The 20,645-nt window shown below is 47.1% G+C and overlaps 2 protein-coding genes across 5 annotated transcripts in view; one reads left to right on the top strand and one right to left on the bottom strand.

Annotated features, from left to right (window-relative positions):
- Positions 1 to 1,884: 1,884 nt before the first annotated feature.
- The window catches only part of TERF2 (telomeric repeat binding factor 2), a 34,170-nt gene continuing 15,409 nt past the window's right edge, over positions 1,885 to 20,645 (top strand). For all 4 annotated transcript variants that reach the window (XM_062175799.1, XM_062175798.1, XM_062175797.1 and 1 more), the window contains exons 1-5: positions 1,885 to 2,260; positions 2,354 to 2,449; positions 3,106 to 3,236; positions 17,652 to 17,738; positions 19,075 to 19,221. In XM_062175799.1, the coding sequence (XP_062031783.1) occupies positions 1,885 to 2,260; positions 2,354 to 2,449; positions 3,106 to 3,236; positions 17,652 to 17,738; positions 19,075 to 19,221 (837 nt within the window). The remainder of the gene's footprint in view (positions 2,261 to 2,353; positions 2,450 to 3,105; positions 3,237 to 17,651; positions 17,739 to 19,074; positions 19,222 to 20,645) is intronic.
- NIP7 (nucleolar pre-rRNA processing protein NIP7) overlaps positions 11,013 to 20,645 on the bottom strand; it is a 37,849-nt gene continuing 28,216 nt past the window's right edge. The window contains exon 5 of the mRNA XM_062175803.1: positions 11,013 to 11,042. Coding sequence (XP_062031787.1) covers positions 11,028 to 11,042 — 15 coding nt within the window. The 3' untranslated portion in view covers positions 11,013 to 11,027. The remainder of the gene's footprint in view (positions 11,043 to 20,645) is intronic.

Raw genomic sequence — 20,645 nt, 5'->3', positions numbered from 1 at the left:
CCGGTTGGGACGCCGGATTCTGTCCCGGTTGCCCCTCTTCCAGTCCAGCTCTCTGCTATGGCCCGGGAGGGCAGTGGAGGATGGCCCAAGTGCTTGGGCCCTGCACCTGCATGGGAGACCAGGAGAAGCACCTGGCTCCCGGCTTCGGATCAGCGCGATACGCCGTCCGCAGCGGCCATTGGAGGGTGAACCAACGGCAAAAAGGAAGACCTTTCTCTCTGTCTCTCTCTCTCACTATCCACTCTCCCTGTCCAAAAATAAATAAATAAATAAATAAATACTTAAAATGTTAAATATAATCTCCAAATAGGGTGGGTGTTGTGGAGCAGCAGGTGAAGTTGCTGCCTGGATGCCCAATCTCCTATCTCACTGCCTGGGACTGAGACCCACCTCCACCTCCCATCCAGCCTCCTCCTAATTTGCCTGGGAGGCAGAAGATGATGGATGAAGTAATTGAGTCCCTGCCACCGCTGTGGGAGACTTGGATGGAGCTACTGGCTCCTGGTTTCATTGTTGCCCAACCTTGGCTGTTGCTGGCATTTGGGAAGTGAACCCGCAAATACAACATACATTTCTCTGTCATTCTGCCTTTCAAATAAATAAAAAATAAATATGTTTTTAAAAAAGTTAACTCTGGGGAAAGGCGTTAATTAGTACGATCCTATTTTTGCAAACACACAGGCACACAATAGGTACACAGAAGATACTGGAAGACTATAAAGATAAAACAACTAATTTTTTCATGTGGGACTCTGGGCAATCCTTTTGCTTATTTTTTTCTAATTGTTCTACAACAACGCGCATAATTTTATGATTTAAACAATGACATGGCAGTGGGCATTGCGGCATGGGGGTTACGGCACCATTTGAATGCCCCGTATCCGAGCACTGGTTCAAGTCCCGGTTCTCTGGCCCAGTCCAGCTCCCAGCCATGAGCCTAGGAAAGCAGTGGACGATACACCCAGAGTACTTAGGCCCCTGCCACTCACGGGGGAGCAAGAAGCTCCTGGCTCCTGGCGTGGGCCTGGTCCAGCCCCTGCTGATGCAGGCATTTGGGGAGTGAACCAGCAGAAGGACCTCTCTCTCTGCCACTGTGCCTTTCAAGTAAGTAAGCAGGCACATAAACAAATATTTTTAAAAACTTTATATTTCCAGAGGTTTCCGGGATTGCAAGGCATATTCTGTTGCTTGACCCTGACTGGCAACACACTGGCCTCTGCTTTGTAATTATTTGTTAAAATGTAAAGTTGGGGTCGGCCGGTGGCGCACTAGGTTAATCCTCCGCCTGTGGCGCCGGCATCCCCTATGGGCGCCGGTTCTATCCCGGTTGCCCCTCTTCCAGCTCTCTGCTGTGGCCCAGGAGTGCAGTGGAAGATGGCCCAAGTCTTGGGCCCCTGCACCCCATGGGAGACCAGGAGGAAACACCTAGCTCCTGGCTTCGGATCAGCACAGCGCTGGCCGTGGTGGCCATTTGGGGAGTGAACCAACGGAAGAAAGACCTTTCGCTCTCTGTCTCTCTCTCTCTCTGTCTGTAACTCTGTCAAATAAATAAATAAAAATCTTAAAAAAAAAAGTAAAGTTAACAAACTTTCTTCTATGGAGCTCCTGCCCGCAATTTCCCAAGTGCTTAACGAGATACACGTATTTTCCGTTATCTTATACATAGTTCCGGAACAGTAGTATGCAGATTCTTAAATTCGCAATTCACTGAGCATAGACAGCAAACCCCGCGGACTTCCCGCCCGACCTGAGCGGCACGGACTGCAAGTCCCAGCAGGCCTTGCGGCCAGCGGACCGGGAACTACGGAGGCCGGGACGGAGGCTGGGCCCTCCGGTCCTTTCCCTCCCAGAAGCCCGCGGGCGGCTCGGAACGCTGTCCGTATCATGGCCGCGGGAGCCGGGACGGCGGGCCCTGCTTCCGGCCCGGGCGTCGTGCGTGACCCGGCGGCGTCACAGCCGAGGAAGCGGCCCAGCCGGGGGGGCGGGGAGGGCGCGCGGCGATCGGACGCGATGGCGGGAGGAGGCGGGAGCAGCGACGGCAGCGGGCGGGCGGGCCGGCGGGCGTCCCGCAGCGGCGGGCGGGCTCGGCGGGGGCGCCACGAGCCGGGGCTGGGGGGTCCTGCGGATCGGGGTGCGGGGGAAGCACGGCTGGAAGAAGCGGTCAACCGCTGGGTGCTCAAGTTCTACTTCCACGAGGCGCTGCGGGCCTTTCGGGGTAGCCGGTACGGGGACTTCAGGCAGATCCGGGACATTATGCAGGGTGAGGGCCGGGCCCGGGGAGGAGGCCGGGGAGGGGGTCGCGGGGACGGTGTCGGGGCCGGGGTCGCCGAGCCAACGCTGTCTTCTTTCCCAGCTCTGCTTGTCAGGCCCCTGGGCAAGGAGCACACGGTGTCCCGGTTGCTGCGGGTTATGCAGTGTCTGTCGCGCATTGAAGAAGGGGAGAATTTAGGTATGGCTGTTTTTGTGCTCGTCTCCGGGCGTACTTGCGTCGGGTTTTGTTGTTTTCAAACTTACATCCGGAACGGAGGGGTTCCGGGTTAAAGTGCGCGGCCGCTTGCACCGCGGGGGTCTCGTGCGCTCTCGCTCGCTTTCCCGGGTCCAGAGGTTCCGTGGGCTGCTTTTCTGTGTGCGGGTTGTCGGTTTTTTTTCTCCCGTTTCTTTTCTTCCTCCCACCTGTTAGTTGCTTAGCCCAACTTTGTTGCTGTCCAAAGAGACTTAGTCTCTCCCCCGTGGTGATGTTTTTACAGCGTGTGAGCACGTTTCCCGCCCCCTCTCCGAATTGAACTTGACAGCTGTTTGGCTGAAGCTTCTGGCCGTTTGTGTCTGAGGAGGATGTGTGTATCCTGAATTTGAGAGGCAAATGCATGGTTAAAAATACCTTTTCTACGTGCCTCGAAAAATCCTGAAGGATGAGCACATTTTAAATCCGTTGGCCTGAGTTTGGGCACTCTGACCGGGTCTGGAAGCCCGGGTGTGTCAGCAAGTGAAATTCAGATCTTGCTGTAGTTGCATGCTCCCTGCCCCTAAGTGTACGCTCATGTGTTTGGACATCACTTGCCTGCTCCTTAGAGAAGAGCTTGAAATGAGAACTGTGCTTTGTCCTAGACTGCTCCTTTGATATGGAAGCTGAGCTCACACCCCTGGAATCAGCCATCAATGTGCTGGAGATGATTAAAACCGAGTTTACGTTGACAGAAGCGGTGATCGAATCCAGCAGAAAGCTGGTCAAGGAGGCTGTAAGGCTCTGTTTTTATTTCTTTCTTCTTTTAACAAATATCAGGGGTCTTCGAGGATGCAGCGTGTAATCCTTTCTGTGTGGGGCAGAGGAGAACTGGGGTGGGCAGAGAGCAAGTGCACCCTGGCTTGGGAGTATCATTCATGGCAAGTGCTTGACTTTTCTGATTTCGGTTTTTCCCTGTGGCCCCGGCAGAAAGGGCCATAGTACACAGGCATTAAAGACTGACATGTTGGGGGTTTTTGCAGCATTTGGGAGAACAGTGAAAGGGCTGCAGGTAACTGGCCTTCGGCTTGGCCACCCGTGTTTATAATCAGCCAAGGAGAAAAGCTGGGGCCTTAGGAAATGTAGGACTGACTGTGTTGTTTCATGCAATTGTCTACAGAACGAGGCTTAGCACTTTTAGATTAGAATCAGGGGTGCCGGGATATTGCGCCAGCTAGAAACCCAGGAGTGGTGGGAGAATGGTAGAGAGCTAGCACAGACACTGTTCCTGACATCAAGAAAGAAAATGAGTGTCGCAATCTGGAACCGCCCCTGTCCGTGGCTCATGTCACTTCAAGTAGTGGAACTCATTTTCATGTCAAACACAGAAGTGACTGTGGGAACCAGGAAGCCGATGCAGAGGTGAGGACTGAGAAACAGCTCAGCATTGCTTTGGTGGTGGCAACTAAGGGACCTGGTGAGAGCAGGAAAGAGCACTGCACTGCCTGAAAGGGGGCACTGCAGAGGCACACACGGCGCTGTGCGGGGAGTGCAGGGAAGGTCTTCTCCGGCTGTGGCTGTGTGGAGGTACTCAGGTGCCCTGTTAAAAACAGCTGGTGTGCAGGAGGTACAGGTGCTTTGTTTATGCACTTAAAGACCTTGGTCTTGCAAAGAATGCTTAGATAATAGTGAATTCTAAAGAGGAGTAAGTCCAGGAACACACGTTTAGTCAGGTTGCTGCTGGGCATCCAGTGCCAGAGGAGACGTTGTGAAGGAGGAGAAACCAATGTCTGTTGTGAGCACAGCAAAGATTCTTTTGAAGAGAAGAAATGGTACCCGTGTGCAACTCCTGTTAAGTAGCTGGTTCAAAATGCAACCCCTTCCGAACACAAGGGCTGCAGACTGGCCATGTGGCTCCACTTCTGGAAGTCTTTTTATTGTTTGTTTATTTATTTAAGCTCATTGATCTTTTCTTTGGGGGCTTCATTAGGACAATCTATTTGCAAGATGTAAACTTCCTTAGAATAGTCAACTGTTTTCTTAGTCTGATTCCCATCCACTTTCCCATTCTCCAGCAGGGACCAAATCTTTTGTTGAACTCAGTGCCTTACTGTTATTAACTGTGTAACAGTTCACTCCAAAATTGAGCAGTTTAAAACAGTAAATATCGCTCAGTTTCCAAGGGTGAGGAATCTGGTAATGGTTAGCTGAGTGGTTCCCTCTCCGGTTTCTCAGGTTCTGGTCAGGCTGTCAGCTAGAGTTGCACTCATTTCAAGACTCAACGGAGGCTGAAGGATCTGCTTCCACACTCAGAGTTGTTAGCAGGACTCACTTCCTCACTGGCTGTTGGCTGAGACTTAAGTTCCTAGCCTCCACAGAGATGGCTGTATACAGCCCAACATCTTGTTTACCCTAGAGCAGGTAGCCCAAGCCCAAGCCAGCGTGAGAGCCCGAGGCAGGAGGCAGAAGCCCTAGTCTTCTAGAATCTGATCTCAGAAGTGACATGTCAGCACTTCTGCCACATGCTGCTGTCACACAGAACAGCCAACTCTGGTGGACTGTGCACGGGACTGTGCAGAGGTGGGCATCACCAGGCACTGTCTTACGGCTGCCAACCACAGTTAGCTTGAGCTTGCTGTTAAGTGATTTACTTTTTTTAAATTTACTTTTTTAAAAGTTTCTGATTTAGAGTCATAAAATCTGTTAGCAGTCATCATTAGGGGAAAAAAACACCTTGGGATGCCTAGGCTCAGTGAGGCTTTTTGATGCATTTCAGCTATATAATGTATTATAATAGGCATTTTAAAATTGTAAAAGGCCGGCACCTTGTGGGTTTTAGTCCTGGTCAGGGTGCCGGATTCTGTCCCGGTTGCCCCTCTTCCAGGCCAGCTCTCTGCTATGGCCCGGGAGTGCATTGGAGGATGGCTCAAGTACTTGGGCCCTGCACCCACATGGGAGACCAGGAGAAGCACCTGGCTCCTGCCTTTGGGTCAGCGCGGTGCGCCAGCTGCAGCGCGCTGGCTGCGGTGGCCATTGGAGGGTGAACCAACGGCAAAGGAAGACCTTTCTATCTGTCTGTCTCTCTCACTGTCCACTCTGTCAAAAATTAAAAAAAAAAAAATTATAAAAACTTTATGAGGTTGTAAGTTAGAATTTCTCAGTGTAGGGTCAGGGGATCTCTTAGGAGACCCTTTCTGAGGATTCCTGAGGTCAGAGCTGTTTTCATAACAATACCAAACGTTATTTGACTTTTTCGTTGTGTTAACATTTGCACTGATGGTACAGAAACAGTGATGGGTAAAACTCCTTGTGTTTTATCACAGTTAAGGTGGTGGTAAGTTGTACTTAGTCACTGTCATATTTTGCACTGCCAAGTGCAGTTTTTCAAAAAACCCATCAGTTTTAATTAAGAGAGAGTGATCAAGCACTAACATTTCATTAACTGTATTGAGTCTCAGTCTGTGCGTAAACATCTTTTCAGGATTTGAGGTGCTAAGAGAGCGAGCCTGTCTAAAGCATTTCTGCTGCAGACTAACGCTGGTAGTGTCTTCAGGAAGAGCACTTGGACGTGATTGTTGCACGATGAATAGCCTGGGTTTTGTTTGTGGTGCAACACTTTTATCTGAAAGAACTGACAAATGAGGAGTGTTCAGACTTACATGTTTGGTGGCTCTTTTCTTGAGAAGGAGCAAAGTGAATGTGTCACTTAAAACAGTTGACAGTATTCTTTGTCAGTGGTAAAAGTCAGGCTCTTAGATGAAAATTTCAAATTTTGGAAAATTAAATTTGATAACTTCCCAATTGTTAGACTTTTCTGAAGATTGTTGGTATCAACTGTGATTTTAAAAATATTTTTAATGAATGTGTCAACATTTGGAAGATCTGCTTAACTCAGTCAACCATTATTTTCCAAATGATCAATGCGTGATGCTACAAAATCATTCATGGATGAAAGACCCATTTAAAGTGCAAGATGGACTGATGGGTTCTAATGTAACAGGTTAAGAAAAATTTACTTGTTAAAGGCTTAAAATGGAATCAAAGAATTTCTATGATTTTTTGAAAAGACTATTAAACTATCTTTTCCTTTTCCACCATCGTATCCCTGTAGAGCTAGTTTTTTTATATACCTCAACCCAAACAGTGTATCGCAACAGATTAAATGCAGAAGCACTTAGAAGAATACAGCCATCTTCCAGTAACCAGAAATTAAATAGATGTGCAGAAATGTTTAACAGTGCCATCCTTCTCATTCAACTTTTGTCTTAGAAAATACAGTGGTTTTTCATAGATTTGTTACTTACATTGACCTGTAATGAGTTTATTATTACTTTTTAATGAATTAAATAATTTTCAATTTTTTCAGTATTTCTCATCTGGTAAATATCAACAGATATAACCCACATAAACAAAACTCTGGGTGTTCATGAACATTTCAGGGGAGTAGAGAGGAACCCTGAGACCTGCTCCTGTGAGCTGTGATTTATATTAAGACTGTATGCTTTTCTCTTCAGACAAGATTCTTTCCTCAGATTTTTTTGGAGGAGAAAACAACGTATATTATGTGTTCCTGGGGAAGCTTTTGTATTTATTTTGTACCTTATTGGTTTGTTTGTTTATTTGTATGTTGCTTTTTGCTGTGCAGCAGTTTCCCAGCTCTGTTAGTGACAGGTGGGTCTTCCCCACCTGGGACGCTGCTACCTCAGAGACACTTCACAGCTTCAACTCTGGACTCGCACTTCGTTAACAGCTTTTACCACGTCCTGTTTCCCAGGGCCCCCCCCCCCCCCCCCCCCCGTGTCTTTTTGTGTGTCCTTCAGTTCTGTGAATGTTTCTTCTCTTCCTTGATTACTGCGTGCTTTCTGGCATTCTTCCCCATATAAGCCTATTTTGAAAATCGACGCTTTGCAGTTTCCGTTTTAAGTTACCTGGAAACTACTGATACTGCTTACATGCTTAGAGAACCTAAACAAGTATGTAAGAGAAGAAATTGTACTTATAAGTGAAAAAGCAACGATTCACCTCTCAAAATTGTTTTCCACAGGAAATTAATACATAGTTTATCGCACAAACTTGGAAGGCAGACTTTTAATTTCAATTCTGAAAGTATTCGTGGTTTTTTTTTTTTTGGACAGGCAGAGTGGATAGTGAGAGACAGAGACAGAGACAGAGAGAAAGGTCTTCCTTTTTGCCATTGGTTCACCCTCCAATGGCCGCTGCGGCCGGCGCATCGCGCTGATCCGAAGCCAGGAGCCAGGTGCTTCTCCTGGTCTCCCATGGGGTGCAGGGCCCAAGGACCTGGGCCATCCTCCACTGCCTTCCCGGGCCATAGCAGATAGCTGGACTGGAAGAGGGGCAACCGGGATAGAATCCGGCGCCCCAACCGGGACTAGAACCCTGTGTGCCGGCACCACAAGGCAGAGGATTAGCCTGTTAAGCCCGGCGCCGGCTTTCTTTTTTTGTTTCACAAATTAAAGGCAGGTGAGGAGAAGAATATATGTTTTGTCTCCCTCTTGATGCAATGTAATTCTTGAACAGAATGCATGGAGCAACTATCTGAGAATTCTGAAATGTAGGCATGCAGGGAAAAGACCAGAATTTTCCTTTATATCAAACCAGTGATGAGCACTTTGCCATTTTTTTCCTCCTCCAAGTATCACACGGACTGGGCTCAGAGGCAGCCTGAAACCTGTATGCACTCAGCATGCTCCAAAAGGAGGGCTCTCCGGCCTGAGGATCTCCTGAGGGCCAGAACGGTGGGAGGGTTCCCTTGTCTCTTCCCTGGCGCCCTGGCGGCAGCCTAGACAGCAGCAGTTGCTGGCAGTGGCACTGACAATAGGGTGGGCACCTAAAACTATAGGAGAAAAACCCACTGTTTACCAGAGGAACTTTTTTCTTTTCTTTTCTTTTCTTTTCTTTTTTTGACAGGCAGAGTGGATAGTGAGAGAGACAGAGAGAAAGGTCTTCCTTTTTGCCGTTGGTTCACCCTCCAATGGCCACAACGGCCGGCCGGCGCATCTCGCTGATCCGAAGCCAGGAACCAGGTGCTTCTCCTGGTCTCCCATGCGGGTGCAGGGCCCAAGGACCTGGGCCATCCTCCACTGCCTTCCCGGGCCATAGCAGAGAGCTGGCCTGGAAGAGGGGCAACCGGGATAGAATCCGGCGCCCCAACCGGGACTAGAACCCGGTGTGCTGGCACCGCAAGGCGGAGGATTAGCCTGTTAAGCCACGGCGCCGGCCCAGAGGAGCTTTGATTCCCCAGAACCTGGAGCATACTCTATTGATTTTATATTTTACTGTCTAATCTGCTGCTTGGTCCTGGATACAGATGCAGGTAGTGTGTGGCAGAGTAAAACTCAAGCCCAAGGCTGACTTAATATTTGAAAATGAGTCAGTTTAATCTTCCATGTTAAAACCATATGATATCAGTTGATGCAGAAAAAGCACTTGACAAAATTCAGCGTTAGTTCATGGTCAAAACACTCAGCAAACTACAATAGAAGGGAACTTCCTCAGCATTATAGAAGGCACCTACAAAAAACTCACAACTAACATGGTAATGGTGAAAATAATGGTGAAAACCAGAGCACTTTGTCCCTTGATCTGAAACAAGGCAGGGATATCCATTCTCACTACTGATGTTCAATATACTGAAAGGCCTCACCAGTGCAATAAGGCTAGAAAAATAAATAAAAGGCACATAGACTGGATGGGGCTGGCGCAGTGTTACAGTGGGTTAAACCACCACTTATGGTGCTGGCATCCCATGTGAGCACCAGTTCAAGTCCCAGCTTGATCTAGCTCTCTGCTAATGCACCTAGGAAAGCAGTGGAAGATGGCCCAAGTGCTTGGGCCCTGTCACCCACGTGGGAGACTCAGATGGAACTGGCTCCTGGCTTTGGTCTGGCCCAGCCCTGGCTGTTGCCACCATTTGGGGAGTGAACTAGTGAATGGAATATCTTTTTCTGCCTCACTCTCTAACTCTGCCTTTCAAATAATCAATCTTTTTTTTATTTTTTTTGGACAGGCAGAATTAGACAGAGAGAGAAAGGTCTTCCTTCTGCTGGTTCACCCCCCAAATGGCTGCCACAGCCAGCGCGCTGCCAGGTGCTTCCTCCTGGTCTCCCATGGGGTGCAGGGCCCAAGGACTTGGGCCATCCTCCACTGCCTTCCTGGGCCACAGCAGAGAGCTGGACTGGAAGAGGAGAAATCGGGACAGAATCCGGCGCCCCGACCAGGACTAGAACCCGGTGTGCTGGTGCCAAAGGCAGAGGATTAGCCAAGTGAGCCATGGCGCCGGCCCAAATTAAAAAAAAAGGAGGGGGGGGCGTTGCCGTGGCTCACTTGGTTAATCCTCCGCCTGCGGTGCTGGCATCTCATATGGGTGCCGGTTCTAGTCCCGGTTGCCCCTCTTCCAGTCCAGCGCTCTGCTGTGGCCCGGGAGGGCAGTGGAGGATGGCCCAAGTGCTTGGGCCCTGCACCCGCATGGGAGACCAAGAAGAAGCACCTGGCTCCTGGCTTTGGATTGGCACAGCGCCGGCCATAGCAGCCATTTGGGGAGTGAACTAACGGAAGGAAGACCTTTTTCTCTTTCTCTCTCTCACTATCACTCTACCTGTCAAATAAAAAAAGAAAAAAAGGCATACAGTCTGGAAAAAAGGAAGGAATAAAATTTTGTGTATTTCCAGCTGACATGACTATATGTAAAAAACCCTATGGAGTTCATTTAACAAGGTTGTAAAATATGACAACAATATAAAAATCAATCATTTTTATGTAGCAGCAGTGAACAATTAAAAATTAAAATACCAAAACAAAGCAATTTGCAGTAGCTTTGTAGAAAAAGAAACACTCAGGTGTAAGTGTAGCAAAACATGTAGGACCTGTACATGGAAAAATAGAAAATGCTGATGAAAGAAAGACATGCTATATATATATAACATATTAATAGACTGGAAAACAATATACTTAAAGTGTTGGTTCTCCAGCTCATTTATAGTGTTAATACAATTCAAGTCACAATTTCAGCAGGATTTTCTGTAAATACAGACTAGCTGAATCTAAATTTTTTTAAAGATAAACTAAAACAACCAAAACTATTCTGTCCAACTGTAAGAGTTACTTTAAAGCTGCTCATGGCTGGAGAGATAAGAGATTAGTGAAACAGGAGAGTCCAGAAACAAAATACTAGAGTCAACATGAATATGACTGATTTTTGACAAGGATGTGAAGGATATTCAATGGGAAAAGGTATTCAGTGGGAAAAGGATAGTCTTTTCAGCAAATGGTGTGGAAACAACTGAATATTCATGCGCAGATATGGCCCATGACATATTTGCATCTTAGACCAAAATTCACTCAAAATGGATTGTAAACTAAATGTAAGATGTAAAATCAAAACTTTTAGAAGAAAACATAATATATTCTTGTCTGGGAGTTAGACACAAGTTCTTAAATGCCGGAACCATAATCCAGAGGAAAAATAGATTTGACTATATCAAAATTTTAAAATCTTACCTTTCTCCTTTTTTCTGCCATCATGATGTGTGTGCCAACCTCCTTTCTTTGCCATGTCTTCTCACAAGACTTAGAATTGAGATTCCTGGCCCAAAAAAAACAAAACAAGAAAAAAGGTATCACCCCAGTGGATCTGAATGAAAAGTGCTAAGTCAAGTACAACTACTAGAGAAGACAGGGAGAAGTATAAGCTGGGTTTATAAATGACACATTCATGTCCTCCCTATCAAGGTCATTATTTCCTTACTTTTTTTTTTTTTTTGAACAGGCAGAGTGGACAGTGAGAGAGAGAGACAGAGAGAAAGGTCTTCCTTTTGCCGTTGGTTCACCCTCCAATGGCTGCTGTGGCCGGCGCACCGCGCTGATCCGAAGCCAGGAGCCAGGTGCTTCTCCTGGTCTCCCATGCAGGTGCAGGGCCCAAGCACTTGGGCCATCCTCCACTGCCTTCCCGGGCCATAGCAGAGAGCTGGACTGGAAGAGGGGCAACCAGGACAAAATCCGGCACCCTGACCAGGACTAGAACCCGGAGTGCCGGCGCCGCAGGTGGAGGATTAGCCTATTGAGCTACGGCAGCACCGGCCTCCTTACTATTTCATACTAAGAATGTCACCCACTCTCTGGACAACTGGACATGTTTTATTGGCAATTTTTTTTCAAATATTTATTTGAGAACAGAGTTACAGACAGAAAGAGGGATACACAGAGAGAAAGGGATCTTCCATTCACTGGTTCACTCCCCAAATGGCCACAACAGACAGAGCTGGGCCGATCAGGAGCCAGGAGCTTCCTCAGGATTTCCTGTGTTGATACAGGGGCCCCAACCATGGGCCATCTTCCACTGCTTTCCCAGGCCTTTCAAGTCCCAGCTTGATCCAGCTCCCTGCTAATGCACCTGGGGAAGCAGTGGAAGATGGCCTAAGTCCTTGGGCCCCTGCACCCACGTGGGAGACCCAGAAGAACTTCTTGGTTCCTTGCTTCAGATCAGCTCAGCTCTGGCTGTTGCAACCATTTGGGGAGTGAACCAGCGGATGGAAGACCTCTCTTTCTCTCTCTCTCTACCATTCTATATAACTCTGTCTTTCAAATACATAAAATAAATCTTTTTTTTTTTTTTTTTTTTTTTGACAGGCAGAGTGGATAGTGAGAGAGACAGAGAGAAAGGTCTTCCTTTTTGCCGTTGGTTCACCCTCCAATGGCCGCTGCAGCCGGCGCATCTCGCTGATCCAAAGCCAGGAGCCAGGTGCTTCTCCTGGTCTCCCATGCAGGTGCAGGGCCCAAGGACTTGGGCTATCCTCCACTGCCTTCCCGGGCCATAGCAGAGAGCTGGCCTGGAAGAGGGGCAACCGGGATAGAATCCGGCGCCCCAACCAGGACTAGAACCTGGTGTGCCGGTGCCGCAAGGCGGAGGATTAGCCTGTTAAGCCACAGCGCTGGCCACATAAAATAAATCTTAAAAAATTATTTGAGGGGGCCAGCGCTGTGGCACAGTGGGTAAAGCCACTGCCTGCAGTGCTGGCACCCCGTATAAGCGCTGGTTCAAGACTGGGCTGCTCTACTTCCCATCCAGCTCTCTGCTGTGGCCTGGGAAAGCAGTAGAAGGTGGCCCAAGTGCTTGGGCCCCTGCACCCATGTGAGAGACCTGGATGAAGCTTCTGGCTCCTGGTTTCGGATTGCCCCAGCTCGGCCGTTGCGGCCAACTGGGGAGTGAACCAGCAGATGGAAGACCTCTCTCTCTGCCTCTGACTCTGTGTAATTGCCTCTCAAATAAATTAATTAATTAAAAAATTATTTGAGAGCAGAGCACTCCCATCCACTGATTAAGTCCCCAAGTGCACATGATGGCTGGGTGGCCAAAGCTGGGAGCCAGGAACTCAATCTAGGTTTCCCACATGACAGAAACCCATTTACTTGAGCTATGACTACTGCCTCCCACAGCACACGCAAGCAGGAAACCGGAAAAAGGAGCTGTGCCAAGGCATAAACCTTGCCCTGTGACTTTTTTTAGGGAAAAAAAATTTAACTTTTGCTCTGGGGGAAAAAAAGCCACTATTATGAGAAGAAAAGACAGATTGGGACAAATATTTGCAAATCACCTGACAAAGGACTTTATCTAAACTAGATAAAGAACTGGGGCCTGGTTGTGGCACAGTGGGTTCAGCTGCCACCTGTGATGCTGGCATCCTGTGTGAACACTGGATCACATCTTGGCTGCATCACGTCTGACCCAGCTCCCTGCTGATGTGCCTGAGGAAGCAGCAGAACATGGCGCAGGTGCTTGGGCCCCTGCCATTCCTGTGGGAGACCTATATGGAATACTAGGCTCCTGACTGTGGCCTGGCCCAGCCCAGGCCATTGCAGCTATTTGAGGAGTGAACCACTAGATGGAAAAATCTCTCTTTCTGTAACTCTTTGAAATAACTAAGTCTTGAAGAAAAAATTTTAAAGAACTCTCAAAATAACCAAGCCCATATATACAACCCTACTTTTAAAATGGGCAAGACTCACCAAAAACAATAAAGTAGCCCAAAAAAAGGACATGAAAAAACCTGCGGGGCTGGTGCTGTGGTTCACTTGGCTAATCCTCCGCCTGTGGCACCGGCATCCCATATGGGCACCGGTTCTAGTCCCGGTTGCTCCTCTTCCAGTCCAGCTCTCTGCTGTGGCCCGGGAGGGCAGTGGAGGATGGCCCAAGTGCTTGGGCCCTGCACCCGCATGGGAGACCAGGAAGAAGCACCTGGCTCTTGGCTTCAGATTGGCGCAGTGTCGGCCGTAACAGCCATTTGGGGAGTGAACCAATGGAAGAAAGACATTTCTCTCCGTCTGTCTCACTGTCTATAACTCTACCTTTCAAATAAATTAAAAAAGAAAAAAAGAAAAGAAAAACCTGCAACATTATTTGGCCTTTAAAGAAATACAAAATCACAGTGAATAATAGTACATATGAATTAGAATGGCTATATTTGTTTTAAAAATACTAATAAAGTTAAGTTTGAATTATATATTTCAAACCACCATGTAAACCATATATTTACACAATTTTTTTAAAGTACTAGCCAGGATATAGAGTAATTGGAACTTTTATACATTACTGATGGGAATACAGTGTTACAGCTGGGGCTGGTGCAGTGACATAGTGGGTTAAGCTGTCACCTGCAGCACTGGCATCCCGTATGGGCGTCGGTTCAAGTCCTGGCTGCTCTACTTCTTTCTTTTTTTAAAAAAAATTATTTATTTATTTGAAAACGTTACGCAGAGAGATCTTCCATCCGTTGGTACACTCCCCAATTGGCTGCAACTGATTGAACTGCACTGATCCAAAGCCAGGAGCCAGGAGATTTTTCCAGGTCTCTCACGTGGGTTCAGGGGCCCAAGGACTTGGACCATCTTCCACTGCTTTCCCAGGCCACAACAGAGAGCTGGATCAGAAGTGGAGCAGCTGGGACTTGAACTGGTGCCCGTATGGGATGCCAGCACTGCAGGCAGTGGCCTTACCTGATGTGCCACAGCGCTGGCCCACTGCTCTACTTCTGATCCAGCTCCCTGGTAATGTGCCTGAGGGAGCACTGGAAGACAGCCCAGGTGCTTGGGTCCCTACACTCACGTGGGAGACCCAGAAGAAGCTCCTGGCTCCTCGCTTTGGCCTGGCCCAGCCCCTCCTGTTGCAGCCATTTGGGGCGTGAACCAGCAGATGGAAGATCTCTCTCTTTCTCTGTAACTTGGCCTTTCAAATAAATAAAATAAATTTTTTTAAAAAATAGTCCAGCTACTCTAGAAGACAGTTTGGTTGTTTCTTACAAAGCTAAACGGACACATTCTATGTGACCCAGCAATCCCATTCCTGGCTGTTTACCTTATAGAAGTGAAGAATTAGCTTCACACCAAAACCTGTACATGAACGTTTTTGCATCTCTATTCATAATAACCCAGGGTTACAAGCAACCCGAATGGCCTTCAGGGGGTGAATGTATAGTAAGCTAGTACATCTATACGAGAAACTTCACAGCTCAGCAGGAAGAAGAAACTAACTCTGAATCCTGTGGCAAGATGGATGAGCCTCAGCAGCGTTAGAGTGAAGGTGGACACTCTCAAGGGTACCTCCTTGAAAAATCAGGGCTCCTTGGGGATGGTATTGTTTCATGGCAGGTTAAGCCTCTGCCTGTGCCACTGGCATCCCATACGGGCAACAGTTGGAGACCTGGCCACTCCACTTCTGATCCAGCTCCCTGCTAGTGTCCCTGGGAAAGCAGGAGAAGATGGCCCAAGTGCTCAGGGCCCTTGCATCCATGTGAGAGACCTGGAAGAAGCTCCAGCCTCCTGGCTTCAACCTGGCTTAGCCCTAATCATTTGGGGAGTGAACCAGCAGATGGAAGCTCTCCCTCCCACCCCCTTTCTGTAACTCTACCTTTCAAATAAATAAAAAATAAATCTTTACAAAGAAAAAAAAAAAATCAGTGCTCCAGACTCTGTGGTTCCACTTATGTGATGTTCCTGAAGACAGAAGACAGAGCAAGGATTAGGGATGGGGGAAGTATGTGACCACAAAGGAACAGCTCAGAGGAGTCTACTTGTATTAAAAATCAGAACTGTACACCCCAAAAAGGTAATTTTGCTGCATGTTTGTTAAGTAAAATTAACCTGTGATTTAAGAAGTAAAAGTGTATTCTTCAAGAAAGTATAGTCTTAACTGTGGTTTTTCTGCTAAAAAGGATGTGTAAGTGGCAATGGTCGTGATTAAAATGAAAAGACTTTCTTTGCTTCCTCACTACAAGAACTTAGGAGTAAACCTGTGTATTCAAGAGTATGTGACGCTGTTCCTCCTTTTCTTGGTTCAGATCTCTGTATGTTCTTCCCCGTGAAGACAACAGATGAGTTTGCTTTCCTTTGCTGCTCTGTGTTTTATTTATGTACTTATTTGAAAGAGAGATCATCCACTGTTCACTCCCCAGATCCCTGCAACAGCCAGGACTGGAATACAGGAATTCCCCTGGATCTCCCATGTGGGTGGCAGGGACCTCCCAGGTGCATTAGCAGGCAGCCAGATCAGGAGTGCAGAATAGCTGGGTGTCCCAAGTGGTGGCTTACCCTCCGCCCCACAGCATCTGCTCCAGCTTTCCTTTTTGAAAGAGATCTTTTAAAAAATCTGTTTCTTGGCCAGCGCCGTGGCTCATTAGGCTAATCCTCTGCCTGCGGCGCCGGCACCCCAGGTTCTGGTCCCAGTCGGGGCGCCAGTTCTGCCCCGGTTGCTCCTCTTCCAGTCCAGCTCTCTGCTGTGGCCTGGGAGTGCAGTGGATGATAGCCCAAGTCCTTGGGCCCTGTACCCGCATGGGAGACTAGGAGAGGCGCCTGGCTCCTGGCTTCGGATCAGCGCAGCGCGCCGGCCATAGCGGCCACTTGAGAGGTGAACCAACGGCAAAAGGAAGACCTTTCTCTCTTTCTCTCACTGTCTAACTCTGCCTGTCAAAAAAAAAAAAAAAAAAAAATCTGTTTCTTTAATGCTTCTCCTTGAGACTGGCTTTAAGGTATCTACATTATCTTATATAACTCCAGATGCTGCCAGTGTTATGTTGGCTTTTCTGATTCTTGTAAATGTCAACATATGGTACAATTTTCTTTTTAATTTCTTTTTTTTTAATTTTTATTTGACAGGTAGAGTTATAGACAGTGAGAGACAGAAAGAAAGGTCTTCCTTCTGTTGGTTCACTCCCCTAATGGCCTCTACGGCCGGCGCTGATCTGAAGCCAGGAGCCAGGGTCTTCCTCCCGGTCTCCCATGCAGGTGCAGGGACCCAAGCACTTGAGCCATCCTCCGCTGCCCTCCCAGGCCACAGCAGAGAGCTGGACTGGAAGAGGAGCGACCAGGATAGAATCCGGCGCCCCAACTGGGACTAGAACCCAGGGTGCCAGCGCCGCAGGTGGAGGATTAGCCTAGTGAGCCGCGGTGCTGGCCTCTTTTTAATTTCTAATCACTGGATTTTTTCCTCTTATATATTGTCTCTGATGTTTCTTTACAGAAGGACTTTTCTTTTTCTCTGTAACTAGTGAGACATTCTCATCTTACCTAGAACTTGTGCTTTCATTTGCTGCTTGTGGGTGAGCTGGCTTTTTTGGTCTCCCAGCACGTTTTAACTAAAGTTGCCAGCTAGGGTTTATGGTATAGAGGCTTGTCTTTTCATTTCCCCATAGAATTGACCCCAGGCCTTTCCTGAATGGAAGTAGCAGATCCCTATGGTCAGCAAATCACTTGTTTGTTTTTCCTGCTCACAGCGTATCCTCCTTCCCCCATGCCCTCACCCCTTACTTTAAAGCTCTACAGCAGAACCAGTTGTTCTGGGACCTGAGATTACAGGGCCCTAAAATGACTCCTGTCCATTATGTCTTGCCTTAGGCCCCATTCAAATTGATTAAATGGTCTATAATCCAGGGGATCAGACTTTGCTATATCAGCCATTTAAAAAAAAATGCACTGTTAACGCAGAACAGTGACCACCTTACAGACTGAAACAGCTAACACTTGTTCATGATGCGTAAACAGTAATTGTTACGTTTTAAGTACAGGAATTTGACATATTGTGAAAAAGTTCTTGGGTACCTGAGACTCAGCTTGGCTTTTTAATAGAGTATTGTGATGTTTTATATTTTGATTACACCTGTTATTACAAAAGTAAAAAAAAAAAAGGTTTTTCCTCCTTTTGTAGGCTGTCATTATTTGTATCAAGAACAAAGAATTTGAAAAGGCTTCAAAAATTTTGAAAAAACATATGTCTAAGGACCCCACAACTCAGGTAAGTTTGTTATCTTTTTACTCCCATGACTTAAATCCATCTCATTGCTTTTTCTGAAGAATCAGGGAATGGATTCTTTGTGTGGAGGTTATCTAATATGCCACTCCTACAGCATGCTGCGTTCTATATCCATGATAACTCACTCTAAGATTGACTTTTCATAATTTACTTTTCATTAAGCAAATTTACATCAGCCATTTATTTATTTGCCTTATTTCTTTTCTGTTTGTGACAGAACATTTGTGTTAGCTGTCCGTACTATGTCTGAACCTAACAAGTTTTGTTAATACTTCTACCCTGCTTATGTACACACCGATCCTGCAAACTTGAGATACTGCTTTCATGAGGACTTAACCCTTGTTTCCTGGTGTCAGAAGCCCAGTGGGTCCCCTGTTCTTATTCTTTTCACACTTGATCTTAGCCAAAAGGCCAAGAAGCGATATTCTTTTCAATATAAATTTAAACTTTATATTTTGGAAAGGTAATATGCCTACATACTACAACATTCAAAAGGTATAAGCAAAGATTTCAGTGAAAATTATCTCGTCTTTGACCCTTACCTATTTTGTTCCCATCAGAGGCAATAATGTCATTTCTTACTTGTATCTTTCCAGTAATATTCTATGCATATGCAAGCAATAGGAGTGTGTGTGTTTGTATGTATACACGAGTACACATAGATCTATTTTTTCTTCAAATTCGCATATGTGACAGTCTATTCTTTTTTTTTTGACAGGCAGAGTGGACAGTGAGAGAGAGAGACAGAGAGAAAGGTCTTCCTTTTTGCCGTTGGTTCATCCTCCAATGGCCGGCGCACCGCGCTGATCTAATGGCAGGAGCCAGGTGCTTCTCCTGGTCTCCCATGGGGTGCAGGGCCCAAGTACTTGGGCCATCCTCCACTGCCTTCCCGGGCCATAGCAGAGAGCTTGCCTGGAAGAGGGGCAACCGGGACAGAATCCGGCGCCCCGACCGGGACTAGAACCCGGTGTGCCGGGGCCTCAAGGCGGAGGATTAGCTTAGTGAGCCGCGGCGCTGGCCAATGACAGTATATTCTATATACTGATCTGAACATATATTAAATTGCTTTTTCTTTTTAACCTCCTGTATCTTAGAGATCATCCTCTTAGCACATAAAGACTCCCTTATCCCTTTTTTATAGCTGCAAAGTAACCCACTGTGGCTGAACTCTAATCTGTTGTGCTGGGCTTCCCTTCATATACGTGTCCCAGTGATGTCACTGCCAAATGCTGCAGTGTTCTGTCACACTCATCATCACTGAACTTCTACTGGATTTTTCTCTTCCTTTCTGGTGGTACAAATGCCATCTTCTGTGTAGAAGATGAAAAATGATCTCCTGAACATTATTCGAGAAAAGAACGTGGCCCACCCTGTTATCCAGAACTTTTCCTATGAGACCTTCCAACAGAAGATGCTGCGCTTCCTGGAGAGCCACCTGGACGACACAGAGCCCTACCTCCTCACGGTGTGCCTTCACCTTTATTTTCTCTCATGACTGATTGCCCTTTGAGGATGTGCAAGCAATTAGAAAATAGGAAGTGCAAAGACTTAATGTGTGAAAAACACTTTGGATTATATGCACTGTCCTCCGTAATTAAATGTCTTAAAAATAAAAAAGCATAGGAGCTCTCTCTCACCTCCCATTTTTATCTCTTTCACATGTGATTAATTTATTGTGGTTAAAGTGGAACGTTCATACATAGTTAGTTGTGGTTCCCAAGGGAGGTGAAATTTGAGCTAAGTGGTATGGTAGGTGTGGCAGAATTGGGTTGTTAATAGGAAGAAGCTTGGTGTGCACGTGGGAGACCCTGATAAACAGCCTGGCCCAGCCCTAGCCATTGAGGTCACCTGGCGAGTGAATCAGATCAAAATAGGCCAAATCAAGACCTTTAGTTTTTTTTTGTACAAAATAAAGCCCTGGGTATCCTCATTTCTCACTGTGGAGGAAAAAAAAAAAAGACCTTTAGTTGACCAATGAGATAAAGAATGGAAGCTGTGAGGTTCAGGACAGCACTAGAAAGAACCCAGGCTGTCCTAGGTAGTGGATCTGCTGAGGGAACAGGAATGAGGACATTGTTTTTTTAACATAAAAGTTTTGAGAATGTTGAAATTTCCTAACAGTAGACCTGCCAGGCCCATATTGAGATAGTATTAATCATTGATTCTAGCAGTGGTTTGGCAAATTTCAAGTTATTTTAAAAAAATTATTTATTTATTTGAAAGGCAGAGTTACAGAGAAGCAGAGGCAAAGAGAGAGAGAGAGTCTTCCATCCACTGGTTCACTCCCAAGATAGGCACAACGGCTAGAGCTGTGCCATTCTGAAGCCAAGAGCTTTTTCTGGGTCTCCCCCGTGGGTACAGGGCCCCAAGAACTTGAGCCATCTTCTACTGCTATCCCAGGCCATAGCAGAGAGCTGGATCGGAAGTGGAGCAGCCGGGACTTGAACTGGCGCCCATATGAGATGCTGGCACTGCAGACAGCGGCTTTACCCGCTACACTACCGCGCCAGCCCCTCAAATTACTTTTATTTTTTTGACAGGCAGAGTGGACAGTGAGAGAGAGAGACAGAGAGAAAGGTCTTCCTTTGCCGTTGGTTCACTCTCCAGTGGCCGCCGCGGTAGGCGCGCTGCGACCGGCGCACTGTGCTGATCCAATGGCAGGAGCCAGGTGCTTCTCCTGTTCTCCCATGGGGTGCAGGGCCCAAGCACTTGGGCCATCCTCCACTGCACTCCCGGACTATAGCAGAGAGCTGGCCTGGAAGAGGGGCAACCGGGATAGAATCCGGCGCCCTGACCGGGACTAGAACCTGGTATGCCGGCGCCACAAGGCGAGGATTAGCCTGTTGAGCCATGGCGCCGGCCTTCAAATTAACTTTTAACACAGATAAT

This window comes from Lepus europaeus, chromosome 19, assembly GCF_033115175.1.
Source record: "Lepus europaeus isolate LE1 chromosome 19, mLepTim1.pri, whole genome shotgun sequence".
Taxonomy (NCBI): Eukaryota; Metazoa; Chordata; class Mammalia; order Lagomorpha; family Leporidae; genus Lepus; species Lepus europaeus.
Note: the sequence above shows the minus strand (reverse complement) of the source record. Positions and strands in the feature narration are given on the sequence as shown.